Source organism: Polyodon spathula, chromosome 2 (assembly GCF_017654505.1).
Source record: "Polyodon spathula isolate WHYD16114869_AA chromosome 2, ASM1765450v1, whole genome shotgun sequence".
NCBI classification, from domain to species: domain Eukaryota; kingdom Metazoa; phylum Chordata; class Actinopteri; order Acipenseriformes; family Polyodontidae; genus Polyodon; species Polyodon spathula.
Genome location: NC_054535.1, coordinates 3,803,183 through 3,817,855, shown reverse-complemented (window position 1 = coordinate 3,817,855; position 14,673 = coordinate 3,803,183). Strand labels below are relative to the sequence as shown.

The 14,673-nt window shown below is 35.9% G+C and overlaps 1 protein-coding gene across 7 annotated transcripts in view; it reads right to left on the bottom strand.

Annotated features, from left to right (window-relative positions):
• pcdh7b (protocadherin 7b) overlaps positions 1-14,673 on the bottom strand; it is a 179,155-nt gene that overhangs the window by 112,111 nt on the left and 52,371 nt on the right. The window contains exon 2 of one of the 7 annotated variants that reach the window (XM_041274491.1): positions 8,202-8,573. The exons of 5 other annotated variants lie outside the window; for them this stretch is intronic. In XM_041274491.1, the coding sequence (XP_041130425.1) occupies positions 8,538-8,573 (36 nt within the window). In that variant the 3' untranslated portion in view covers positions 8,202-8,537. Of the gene's footprint in view, positions 1-8,201; positions 8,574-13,853; positions 13,875-14,673 lie in introns of those variants that run through there. One more of the 7 variants, XM_041274507.1, reaches the window with a different exon arrangement.

Here is a 14,673-nt window from a genome sequence, read left to right as displayed (position 1 = left end):
TACCATCAGGGAGGCATCTGATTGGCCCCAAATTTATTGACAACGACCCCAAACATACAGAGAAAGTCATTAAGAACTATCCTCAGTGTAAAGAAGAACAAGGAGTCCTGGAAGTGATGGTATGGCCCCCACAGAGCCCTGATCTCAACATCATCGAGTCTGTCTGGGATTACATGAAGAGAGAGAAGCAACTGAGGCTGCCTAAATCCATAGAAGAACTGTGGTTAGTTCTCCAAGATGTTTGGGCAAACCTACCTGCCGAGTGCCTTCAAAAAACGTGTGCAAGTGTACCTAGAAGAATTGATGCTGTTTTGAAGGCAAAGGTTGGTCACACCAAATATTGATTTGATGTAGATTTTTCTTCTGTTCACTCACTTTGCATTTAGTTAATTGATAAATATAAACTATTAACATGTCTATTTTTGAAAGCATTCTTACTTTACAGCATTTTTTCACACCTGCCTAAAACTTTTGCACAGTACTGTGTGTGTATATATATATATATATATATATATATATATATATATATATATATATATATATATATATATATATATATATATATAGTGACCAGGCTCTAAAGCGTCATGGTTCTAAAATGATACACTTCATGTGACATATTGCGGAACTCAAATTGTGATTGATGAAGTATAAAGAATGGTAATTGAATCTATGTATTTGTGTTGTTTGCGTGTGACACACTGTACAGCACTGGAATCCAACACCCTGAATACATCTGCGCTGGAGTTTAATACATACAGCTCTGGACAAACCTTTTGCATCACCGAGAATTTTACATATTGAGACAGATTTATTTATTTTTTAAACAATATCAACATATTTTATTTAACATCATGTACTCAAAGAAACTTCAAAATGATATTCAATATATTAACGTACCATTATTCAGCTGGTTTCATTCGACTTTATGAAGTAAAATGTGTTAATTCTATAGGGTGAGGCAAAACTTTTGGCCATAGCTGTACAGTGCCTATAGAAATCTACACCCCCTTAAACTTTTTTTTCACATTTTGTTATGTCAGTGCCACAGAGTTTCATACATTTTACATGATGATTTTTTTTCCACTTCTCTACACACTTACTTACTCCACACTGTTAAGGGGAAAAAAAGTTTTTATGGAGAAAAATATTATATATTAAAAATACAAAACTGAAAGATCATAATTGGATAAGTCTCCACTCCCGAGTTAATACTTGGTGGAAGCACCTTTGGGAGCACTTAGCTGTAAATCTGCTGGGATAGGTCTCCATCAACTTTGCACACCTAGATTTAGCAATACTTGACCATCCTTCTTTACAAAACTGTTTAAGCTCTGTCAAGTTCCTTGGGGAGCGCTGATGGACAGCAATGATGGACACACTGCTTTTACTTCTAATGAGGGGAGAATCCTTTCAAGGTGCAACACCATGTTTAATTATTAACTACTGACAGTAATAGAATCACCCTTAACCCTCTGCTCCCTCCAAAAAAAAAAAAAATAATAATTAAAAATGCAGTTGGATTTTCAAAGCTTTCCAAGTATCCAATGTTCCCATTGACCCTAAGGTCCATTCATCTTGTGCCCCTTGCAGTTTTGTTTTCTTTTTGAACAATTAGTCAACGTAGTTTCCAGGATTTTTAAAAAGAAAGGTGGTGCAAACACATTTATATAAAAGTTTGATAGACGTAAATCCTGAAAAAAATTGTATGTCGGGTAATATTCCTCAGCATTTATATAGTGGCAGAGTCAGGACCTGTATTAATCACGTTCTTTCACTGCAGACCCATCTCATCTTCAGATTGTATCATGTCATAACTGTAAGCCATGCAATTTCACTGCTGCCCTTCGTACAAAGCCATGAGGGCACCCTTTTCTGTATAGTTGGCCTCTTTTTTTTTCTTATTTATTTTTATTTTTTTAACACCAAAAAATATCTGACCTCACATGCATCATGGGCCAAAAAAAAAAGTTGAGTACTAACAATCTACTTTAATATCAGATGTAAAGCGAGGTTACACAGCAGTCAAACATGTACATCATGTCAGATCTGCCTGGAAAGTGTAATTTCTTAGGCAAAAGAAAAAAAAATAATCATGTTTGTCTATTCATCATGGGATTGTCCCAGACTGTGGGGATGAAACTGACCCAATCTACTACTTTGAGTATTTGGAAGATGAATGGGCATGCACATGTACTTTTCATCTGGAACATTTAAGGAGCGTGAGTCTGCTGATTTGGCATTTAAGAGCATTTCTGTAATGCAGTACATCTTCTGATTGAATCTTCTTGGAGGCATTCACTCAATGTGTCAATGTTCATGTTTTGTATCATGTTTTGCAAGTGTGGAGTTTTCAAAAGATACAATGCATTAATCTGCTATAAAATATTATGTCTATGATACACTTTGGATGGGTGAGACAGCTTATGTGTACAACGATCCCTAGATTGTGTTGTACAGTATACATGTATAATTTTGACAATCCTTATTCAGTAACAGCTTTACAAAAAATAATTTCCTTTGACTTAAAGCTGTAATTTAATCAGGGCTTAATGGTTTAAAATCAACTAGAGTCCTATTCCTCTTTCATGACATTCAAATAGAACACTTCCTATCTGACATTAAACTTATGGTAGCATAGTCACCATTACAAAAAAAAAAAACCTTAAGATTTCGGGCTTGCCTATGGTTAAAGTACAGCTTTTCCTAAATGTGGTTCAGCAGAAAAGTCTGATTTATTGTGTAGTGCTAATCTCTCTCCTCTTCTTTGCATAGAACATTGATACCTGATTTGCAAGTGCTTCATCTTTATGCCAAATGTGTCCAACTGTGCCTCAGCAGATGATCATAGTGCATCTGCACTGCTTATGTTCTAATCAAGTGTGCCATGTTTAGTTACACTGCTAAAGTTGTGATGTCAGGGAAAAAACGCGTTAAAAGTAGAATATTCAGTATGCTCAGAGATCTAAGAACTACTCCAGCCTGATTTAATGTGATATACACTATGAAAATAAGATAGTTGGTTTAGTAACTATACAAATATTTACTTTATATTGATGCAGTTTCTAATCCCATTACAACAGGATATGAAACCTGAAAAAAAGAATACAGCTGCATTAATAATACATATATGTCATTGAATTCAATTAGGATTCTAAATCTCTATCTTATGAATTAAACTACACTTGTAATTTACAAAAGGCTCCCTCTACATAGCACAGCAGCCTGTCTCCAAATGAATGACTGAGTTGAAAGTAATGCGTGGAAGCAACACAAACTAACATTATTATTGAAATCCTGGATCCATATACTAGGTATGACAGAGTTCATCGACTGTACTTGTTGACAGCTCTATCTTAGATTTTCTGTCCTAGTGCATTCAATGTGTTTAAATATTCGTAAGTGAGCTTCAACAGTTTTGGTATGTATTTAATTTACGATTCTTAAAAAAGAATAAGTGTAAACTAACACTACTGAAAATGAATGAAGGTATGACACAATTACATTCAAATGATATTGCAAAACAGAATATAACATTTGTTTTTTTTTTCAAAATGTTGCATTGTTAAGCAATTTAATCAGAATCTGGAAGCTGATTTATTTAAGTTTTTTCATTGTTTGATTTGATCATTTATTCATTTAAACAAAGCATTTACAGAACTAAGGTTTTTCATAAAGGCTAAATGATAAATCATACTGATAAATGGTTCTGCAATATAAGTAGTATGTAACGTACATAACACAGCAATAAACAGCAGCTTTGTGTTTTAACAGCAGAACAATATATACTGTAGTGCACAAGAGTCTGTATAATGAATTTAGGAGTAAGAACTAGGCCTACGCCTTTGGGTAAATGTGTTAATGATGTGTCTGGCAGAAACTACAGTAAAATGTGATATTTATATAGTTATCTCAATAATTCAGAATGGAATAGAGGCAAAACAGCGATATGAAAATGTCGTTGTCTGACTGGGGTCCATCGGAAGGTCAACGAAAGATGGTACTTGTAACTGGAAGGTTAGTTTTTATCTTGCTACTTACTAGTCAGACAAAGACTGCAAATGTAAGGTTTGGAAATAAAAAGGATACACATCATGTTTCATGAAAGCTCCAGTGATAGAAAGTGAGAATGCTAAACGTCCTTAAAACTACCGCTGCATTCTGGAATCTTCTATAGATTTAACAGCATACACATTAGCCTGTTGTTTTATTAAATATACTGTATGACGAGGGAGAACACAGAATAGATGTTGTTTGCATGTGACAACACCCTGGATCCATCTGCATTGGAGACTTATGATTTACAAAAGGCTCCCACTGCATTATAATTAATGACAAATTGATTATCACCAAATTATCCACACTTTCAATTGAAAGTGGTTAACAAGTCACACCTGATAAATGAAAACGTTTCTGGAGATACCCACCCCACACAACTGAAAATCCTAAGGATCACTTCACTTACCAGTACCACAGAACAAGGCAAAAGCTGACTCTGCATTCTAATTATATTCCATCCGCTCGTGCAGTATGTGCTCAGGTTTATATTACAACAGTTCACAAGAAGGAAGAATTGTCACTGCATTGAGAGGTGACTGAAACTGCAAGCCTTCCTTGCAATAGTGTTCCGCTCCTCTCAAGGACAGGGTTTCCCCGGGTTCTGGTAGCTCTGTTAATGAAGCGCAACTTCTAATTAATCTGCTATTCCTGAACTACAGCGATGATTATTACAGCCTTTATACCACTGCTGTTGCGATCCATCCTATAAGTACCTCCAGACTTCCTGCTAATAGGACCTCTAGGGTTCTCACATTTTACAACAATAACTGCACACACAAAGGGACCATATTTAAATATGAAGTGATTTTATTCAAATCTCGGCAGTATCTTATTGTAAGCACAACAGCAATGCATGGAGTAAGGACAGGTCTAACAGAAAGCATCTAATCCTGTGTGATGGCTCCTGCAGAGTCAGGAAAGGGCACATACTAATAACGAAACTGCAGAAAAGCATGAGTGACGATGCTGAAGCTGCAGGAAGAAAAGCAAGCTCAGCAGATACGCTGCAGATAATAGAACCATTACTGCTGTGTGTCAGGCTATGAAAATACCAGGAGACAGCCCGGGAAAAAAATATATAGAAATCTAGCTGTTCATCCATTTCATTTATACACACCCAGCTTGTCAGTCTGACAATTTTGTGCAACATGATTGATGAGAATTAACTGCACACCTAGAAGACATCAAAATCAAATTAACAGGCAACTGCTATTTCTGTCCATGTGCACCTGTCAAGGGAGAGAGACTGGCCACAATAGCACAAGAGACTAAGAAACAACATCTTCGAAACAATAAGCACGTGCCAGTTTTAAGTTCATTATACACCAATTATACCATTGGGTGGCATCGGCACTCTTCCCCAACATGGCACACAGGTTATACATGATATAAAATATATTTACAATTAGAGGATGTTTTCTTTCATGTATTGACCCCTTTGCAACACCTGGTACTAATACTGTGCCGGTAATATGCTTATAAAACAGACAGAACTTGTTTTTACTATCCTTATATAAAATTACCCTTTACTATCTGTGTTGAAAAGGAGAAGGCAAATTGGAGGTATCCAACAGACACAGACAGTAAAGATGAAAACAGATATATGAAAAGAAAACATGTAACTGAAAGGACTGAGGAAGCTATGTTTGATTGAGTTTAGGTATATTATTAGACAGCTATGAATACGTTTATCCAAGAGGAAGTGCACAGCTTTCTCTTGCGTGGTCTTTTCAATGTTCACTTACCACTTAAAAAAAAACAGATGACAACAAAATCATAACTGCTTTATGTGCAAAGCCTAAAAGCAAAGAATTTGCTGGATTTAAATGTTTGTATTTCCCACACTTGTTTCCCAATGTGTTGTTCACTAACTCAAAATAAATAAAGAATTATGTGTACAATGTATAAACTAACAAATTAAAATGCTACAATAAAGATCTAAAGTACTGCACCATTACTTTTGGTCATGTACTTATGTTCTGTAGGCACTCGCTCAAAGGTCATCTAGAAGGTGATGCTTCAGGGTGATGTCAGCATGTGACTGTGTAATTATGTTGAGGCCACAATAATGTCCTAAAGGTTTATTAAATCTATGTTTCCAATACTCAATATCAGGCAGAAGATCTGCCTTTGCCAAAACAGGCAGATCCTACTCAGTCCCAATCGCCTTCTTTGTACAACTCAGAAATCTCCACGTTGCATGCAGTATTTTCATGCAAAATCAGGCATTTATTATACTTTTTTTTTTTTTTTTTTTTATCTGATTATAGAATATTTGTCTTCTTTACCTACAAATCAGTATCACACAGAAAAAACACAAATAGCATGCACAACAACCTACATTTTAAGTCTGGATATATGCTACTTAATAACTGGGCAAGAAAAGCAGCCTACTGACAAGGGTAGTTTTACAATACCACAGACACTGTGCTACTGTGATTACATGCACAACAAACATTATACCATTTACCTATGCCATAAATTGTATATGGACATTCCATCTAAGCACTACTCACTTATTTTTGAAGTCATCCAATATATGGGCTAAAAAAAGTAACCTTGTAATACTCCTCTTCATTAGTGGTTAAAGTGGTTAAAGAAAAGGGCTTCTCACCAGGAGGTCCTCACTTCAAAACCTGTCTCACTCACCAACTCACTGTCGGACCCTAAGAAAGTCACTTAACCTCCTTGTGCTCCGTCTTTCGAGTGAGACGTTGTTGTAATCGTTCACATACCCTAGTCTCTGTAAGCTGCCTTGGATAAAGGCTAAAATAAACAATAATTAATTAATTAATTAATTAATTAATTAATTAATTAATTAATTAATATATATGTCCACAGTTGGCACAAGGATTTCGGTACTAAAAGCAAGAACAAAGATTCCAATCATAATGCTAGCCTGTTCCAAATATATACTGTTTAAGAGTACAAAACAATGTAACTTTTTCTGCAGATATGATAAAACAAGCTGCAGATTGTAATGCAGTGTATTAGTTAGAGGAAGCTAGACGTTTGGAGGTATTTGACTAATGTCAAATACCTCCAAACTTAAAGCAAACAGAACAGAGAAATGCAACGACTGTTGCAGTACAAAACAAGTAACCTCTAGACAAGAATTGTATTTCTCACTCTGAATATAGTGTGTACAAAAAAGATATTTCCAAAACAACAAGTTTTAAAAGTTCACTAACTGCTCTGAATTAGGGTAATTTCAATGAATATGCAGTGGTTCCAGTCAACTACATTAAAATCAGAAGAAAAGCAAAAGCAAAAGTAATCCGTCTCTAAAGGCACTGATGTGGTACATAAATGCATTTCTGAGGATGCACACTGTAATGCAACTGAACAATGCCTCACCAACCGGAGCGCTAATCGATTACGACTGGTACCTAAGGAAGAAAACTACTGAAGCATGTGTTTCTCCCTTCACACCCTAGCCTTCAACAGAGGCTATTTGTAGGTCTTAAAAATTAGTCTTAGCAATGCTTCCATATTTATTACTACCAACTAGAAGTTATTTTTTTATTTTTTTTTTTTTTTTAATGCACAATTTATCTATTCCTTAATTTGACAGTTAATAAAAGTTGAGCAGTGTGCCGCAGCGGAGAAGAATCGGAATGATGCCCCAGGGCTACATGCTTCCCTTTTGCTCTGAGTTTTCATTCTTTCTGCATCAGTATGCGGCAGCAGCTTCAATAGCATGTCTCCAGATGCTGCAGTTTTGTACTGAAGTGATTCTCTTCCACCTACTCAGCTATATGACATGAGAGTCAATTTCAAATAAGTTATATGCCCATTTAGAGGAGATCATTTATCATAAAAGATTCATTTTATGAATTACTTGAATAGACAAGGCTCAAGTAAACAAGCATGCTGCTGGAATAGCAAAGTGTTTAGATCGAGATTTTCTATTTCCAGCTTCACCTGCCTTGAATGCCAATAACTTTGATGAAGGGGAAACTTTGAACTTATTAGTTTACAATATTTGTTGGTTGAAATGTGTTGCAGTTTTGCATTACAAGAATAACTGTACCTATAAGTAATTTGTTATATTAAGCAAACATAATACTACCACTAATAAAAATCTATTAGAAACAGAATCTGGAATTAAATCTAACTTTGCATAATATTTAAAAACAACTATTATTCAGATAGCTCTTTCACTCATTAAAATGAAACAATAATAATGTTAAAGTGTAACTGAACAGGCAGTAGGGTTTACAGCAAAACAAAACACTTAATGTTGCTGCCTGCTCTGTTCTGTGTCCGTTACTTATTTCTGTAATGGGTCTCCACGGGTTAGGGCGGCAAAACCGTTTCTATAGTGGACCTTGCTTGCCAGGCGCCTAGTGAGCTCAGAGGGGACACCTGCGGGCTGGCCTTTGTCCTTCGAAGGTCTGTACCTCACTGATATCCACTCTCAAGTTCCTGGGTGTAAAAGAGGAAGCTGGCTCAGGAGTGGGATCGGAGGATGCACATTAAACCTTCAGATCTCCTGAGCTGGGGTGGAATTGCTACAGCAAGGGAAAAAAATAATTGAACATTCTAAATTGTGGAGAAATAAGTTTGCACTCTAAATTAAAAAATAAATAACACAATTTTAAGTTCTTAAGTGCTCTATTTACTAAGAATCTCAGCAAGCAGAACCCACAAAAAGTATTTGCCAAAACAGACCAATGACCAAGGAGATGTTTACAAAATAGTTTAAAAAGTTGTGATTATGCAAACAAATACAATACATGAGAAAGCAATGGTAAGTAATGTGTTTTGTTCAGTAACCCTTTAAAAAAGCTAAGAGGTGGACATTGTAAAGTGAAAACATATTTGTTAGCACTCCATGTAGGTGTACATTTGCTTCACAAATACTATTATGTGAAAGGCAAAAGCCAGTCTTACTTTAACACTGACCAAGCGTGCTTACACTTATTCTAATTAAGATAAGCTTTGCGATCTTTAAATCCTTAAATATGTTAAGTGGGTTTCAATCCAGTTTATCATTACCACTTTGACTATTTATTTATTTATTTGAATTATTAAGCAACAGTCAGATTTATTGACGTAGAGTTTCTTAACACTGCCATCTTATAATTACATTACATAAACCAATACTCTGATTCGATTTTTGTCAATTACAGTTAAAAAAACAGATACTAGAAACAACTAGGTTGGCATTATGACAATATGCATATTGTACTGTAAACAATTACAAATTATCATAGGTTAAATAGGTAACTATACTAAATTAAAAGTATGCAGCATAAAATATAGAAATTACAATTAAAAATAGCACAACATATAGCTATAACAGTTAAATAGATGTACATGGTGCCACAGATTAGAAAGGGACAGTGCACTGGTTATGCAGCAGTCCAAGCTTCTTGTCTTTTGATAGTATAATGTCAAAATAGTAACAGTTATAAAAACACTATATTCAAGTAAGAAGCATAAAAAAAGAGAAAAAATAAACATATGGTATAGCTTTGGAAATCTGGTCATCCTACCAAGCCAAGCATTCATATATTAATTTCTAATCAACTATAAAGATTGAATTCAGATGATTTAATTAAATAATGAAACACTGTACATGTCCTTTTATTAGTGTCATTAATATGAGTTAATTTGCAATGTCCATTTCACAATTAAAAGGCTGCTAGTTGTGTAATGTACGGCATACCATGTTTGGGCTAAAATGTTTGCAATCTAGTTTTTCGTTTCACAAAAACAAATGAAAGCTGCTAAGGGTTTAAATGTTTACACAGGTGCACACCCAAGATGCACAGAGTGATCTTATTTTTCCTGGACCTCTAGTGGTCTGAATTAAGCTATCTCAAGTCATCCACCCCTGCATTAGGACATTTACAGGACACAGCCTTAGTAAAACACTTGAGATATATGAACATGACATGCACTTTAACATGTCAAATATATTTGTTTTGGTATTAACAGATCCCCTCCTTCATCTTCCTTGCAGGGTAATGCAGTTACATAGGAATTAATGCTGTACATTGTGTACAGTGCAATTGGGCATTTTGGATGGTAAATCTCCTTTAAAACCTGTGGTGAAAACAATGAACCAAAAGAATGATAATATTTAAGAGATAGAGCCGGTCAATGCAGGCTTCAATTTGTGGTAGATGACCGCGACTGTAGTTATACGTCCGAAGCCATAGGTGAGAGCGCGAACAAAAGTCAAGGTCATCAACCACACAGTAGAGCCTGCATCGAGAGGGCTCTATCGCTATTAGAAAATGATGTATTAATTTTCTCTTTAAAAAAAACTTTAAAACCTATCTACCTTGAACTTCTGATATTTCGGCAGGTAACATTTTGCTGAGGAAGACAGTCCCTAACATAGTTAGAACTGAAAAAACGACATACATGTAGAGAATATGTTATTATTATTATTATTATTATTATTATTATTATTATTATTATTATTATTATTGCTAACATATTTATTTATTGGGGTCTTACTCTTTCTTCTTATAATTTATCTGGACATGTACAATTGTTGAATAGTCTGTGTTGTATTGAGTCTGACTCGAAACTTGTTGGAGGCGGGGCATCATTCAAGCAGGCAGGGAGTGGACTGGCTGTTGTGGAAAGAACTGAAACAGAGGTGGCAGTTTGACTGGCTGGTTTTGAGGGAGGGTATTGTTTGGATCCAGCCGATGACAGAATTCTGGACCAATCCTGTCTTCCCTGCTGTCCAGTAGCTGTGAATTGAACCTTCATTACGGTGTCCTGTCACAGACATGATTTTGCTTGTCTAGACCAGCATCAGAAAGTATGTTTAAGTAGCTTTTTATGTTATCAGATTAGTTGTAGATTAGAATGTTAAGGGAAAAAGAAGGTATTTATGTGCGGACTGATGTCAAATTTAATTCACAGTTAGTTGGTTTCTAATAACCGCTTCTACTGGGAATGTTGCATAGCTACCGTAAAACAAATTTTACAAACGGGGGGAAATTACAGGCATTATTAACATTAGGTAGATAGATTATGTTTACAATTAGGCATGCTTAAAATGCAAAGGTTAGAGCACAGCACCCTGTCACGCTAAAGAATCAAGAAGCGCAGTTAACATATTTATTGACTGATGAAATACAATTCAGAGCTGCTGCAGTATGCTTCTTTCTTTCCGTTATAAATTGGGGGGTGGGGGTTGGGGAGCGACCGTTCAAACCGTGTAATTTCAGGAATCACTCATAAACAAATCCATCTTGACTCATTCCATAATAGGCTTTGAAAGCTCACCTAGTACAGCTATGGCCAAAAGTTAATTAATGAAAAATTTAAAATGTGACATTTAAATACTGTTCATGTGAAACAGGAAATAACAATGTGCATTATAAATATCATATGGGAGATACTGAAATTGGAGAAGGAATCTATGAAAAAGACCTAGGAGTTTTTGTCTTCATCTAGACAATGTGGGGAAGCTATAAAAAAGGCCAACAAGATGCTTGGATACATTGTGAAAAGTGTTGAATTTAAATCAAGGGAAGTAATGTTAAAACTGTACAATGCATTAGTAAGACCTCCTCTTGAATATTGTGTTCAGTTCTGGTCACCTTGCTATAAAAAAAGATATTGCTGCTCTAAAAAGAGTGCAAAGAAGATCGACCAGAATTATTCCGGGTTTAAAAGGCATGTCATATGCAGACAGGCTAAAAGAATTGAATCTGTTCAGTCTGCGGCGACCTAATTCAAGCATTCAAAATTCTAAAAGGTATTGACAGTGTCGACCCAAGGGACTTTTTCAGCCTGAAAAAAGAAACAAGGACCAGGGGTCACAAATGGAGATTAGACAAAGGGGCATTCAGAACAGAAAATAGGAGGCGCTTTTTTACACAGAGAATCGTGAGGGTGAAAAGTTGTTGTTGTTGAAGCTGACACCCTGGGGTCCTTCAAGAAGCTGCTTGATGAGATTCTGGGATCAATAAGCTACTAACAACCAAACGAGCAAGATGGGCCTAATGGCCTCCTCTCGTTTGTAAACTTTCTTATGTTCTTAAGTTCTTGTTAAATACTACACTGAAATGAAAGAGCATCATTTAAAAACTGAATTTTTCTAAAACACAATGCATAACATCAATCAAATTTGAGCATTTCAAGTGAATGCTCTTTACACACTGGTCCTTGGTAACAAGTATGAGGTCCTCTAGTATTGATGTCACCCCTATAATGATAGGGCTTGCTTCGACTCAGGTGGCACATGGTGTCTTGGAACGTCCTGTCCCGGTCTTCAGTGAGTGTATCACCAAGCTATCTGATGTCATGCTGAAGGTTACAACACTGATGATAACAGCATCCTACAAGGTTCCTCGCTGTTCTATTGGATTAAGGTCTGGAAAGTTTGCAGCCATGGTTTGGTTGGCCTCTCACAACCTTATCTGGGACATTTACTGTTTAATAATGTATCCACAGTCTAGAAATAACAAAAGAGGTTGTAGCAAATTGACCAGCTATACATCTCTGTCTGTCCATAGATAGACTGCTTTGGCAGTCTGGACTGCAGTCAGAAATTGTCATCTGCAAGCCATGATTCCATAACTTCATCACTTCAGCATTCACCTGACTAAAGATCCATCTGGTCTAAATGGGGTACCTGCTTTTAAGGGAAACAAGATGGTTTTCAAACACCCTGACATAAGACGGACATCAGTTTGTATTGTAGCACCCTATAATATATATATATATATATATATATATATATATATATATATATATATATATATATATATATATATATATATGCACACTGGAGAGGAGGGCTATAGTGGAAGACTATTGTTATCGACAGAGGGCTATAATGCCCGAGGCTGCATTGAAGCCTGGAGGTAACAGCAGTCTTGCCAACGTACATTTCATTTGCTACTATGGCTGAGTCTGCAGTACATATTTAATATATGAATCAGTCAAGAAAATAAGTGAGGCAAGGTTGGATAGCAAATATGACTTTATATATTCTGTTTAAATATAGCGGATACAGCATAAGTAAATAAACAAATAAATAACATCAAATGTTTTTGTTAGTTATCAAAGTCTGTTTGGCATGCAGCTCTCTGTCTGTTTTGCTGACTGCTGAATAATACAGTTTCGATCCTTTATTTGTTTGAAATTCATAAAGTCATAAAACAGTGACGGTGATGTTTTAATCACCATTTTAGTGTTTGCAGCATATTTCTTATGAAGTGTGTTTTGCAATTAATTTTCTGTTAGGTCCCAGAATCGCTGTTGAGGTGTTTCTTCACATTTTCTCTTGTTGTTGGGAATGCAGGGGATGGACGGTACGTTCCTTTGAAAACAGGTGTTACTGACAGTGATGTGAACCAATCACATGTCAGAGGGAGACTATTACCCAGTAGTGAAGTGATGTTATGACAAACCTATTTTTGCTCCTATGATGAGGTTTTAACAAATCACTGGCCAGAATTTAATCATATATATATGGCTGTTTAAATGAGGTCTGAAGACATTCTTTTGAATTTATGACATAAAACTGCATCTTCCAAAACCAATAAAAATCCCTGTGGCAATCTGACTCTAGAGGCACTTTCTCATCAATTCCCTGGATTTGTATTCATATTGTCTATCAAAAAAGGGCGACTGCTGGATACTTACTGTTTGACAGCCGTATTTGAAAGTGTAAAAAGTGAAAGTGAAATTGGGCGCAGAAATCATCTGCAGTGGTCAATTTTGAAAGTTAGCCATCCTCTTTCAGAAAGGCATATCTTGATTTCATCAAACACAGTGGGTGAAAATATGTATCCAGCAGAAATGTCATCTCCCATGGCAATTTAATATCAATTCTAGAAAAGGACAGCAAAAGGGAGAGGTCAAGGGCCGCAGTTTATTTCTTGGAGTACTTCACATGAGCCATCAACGCGATAGCATGCATAGTAGTAATATAATTCATGAGCATGACAACATACTGGAACTGGTTATGTATCTGTTTAGATAAGACATTTCAGTAAGAAAGAAACAGCATGCTTTAAATCCTGGGAGCTGAGAAAAATGCTGTTTACCTCTGCATGACAACCACAATTCACCACATGTACTTTATCCACTCTTATCCTTTTATGTTTTGAAGTGTGGTTGCTTCAATGTATTGTAGCTGTGGGTTTATTCTTGGGCTGCAATCCCTGTATTAAGATCTAGCATGAGCTTTCCCCGCACACACACACATGAATATAGCTGTGTAACACACACCTAGGTGTGCATTAACATGGAGATCAAATCAAAGGTCACTGAGCCTCTTGCTTAACCTTACATACTGATGCTCCACTGAAACTTCTTTCTTACTTTATTTCTTCACAATTGAGCACAGTGTCAGTAACATTCTCACACTATTTGTCTGTTTTATATTGGCATTATATTTCCTTTATTGCTCTATCTTCAACTGCTGTTGTTGCCTGTATATATTGCTTCGTTTTACAGGTACTTTTTTTTTTTTTTTTTTATATAGACCTTCAAAATGTTAAGACCTTGAGAACAGGGTAATTGCTTGGATTTAACAACACCCATACCAGGACAAGCATTCGTATTGAACAGGACAGGACAACAAGAAGCTCACTTACCCGGATCTCTTTTGGGTAATGATCAAAATAA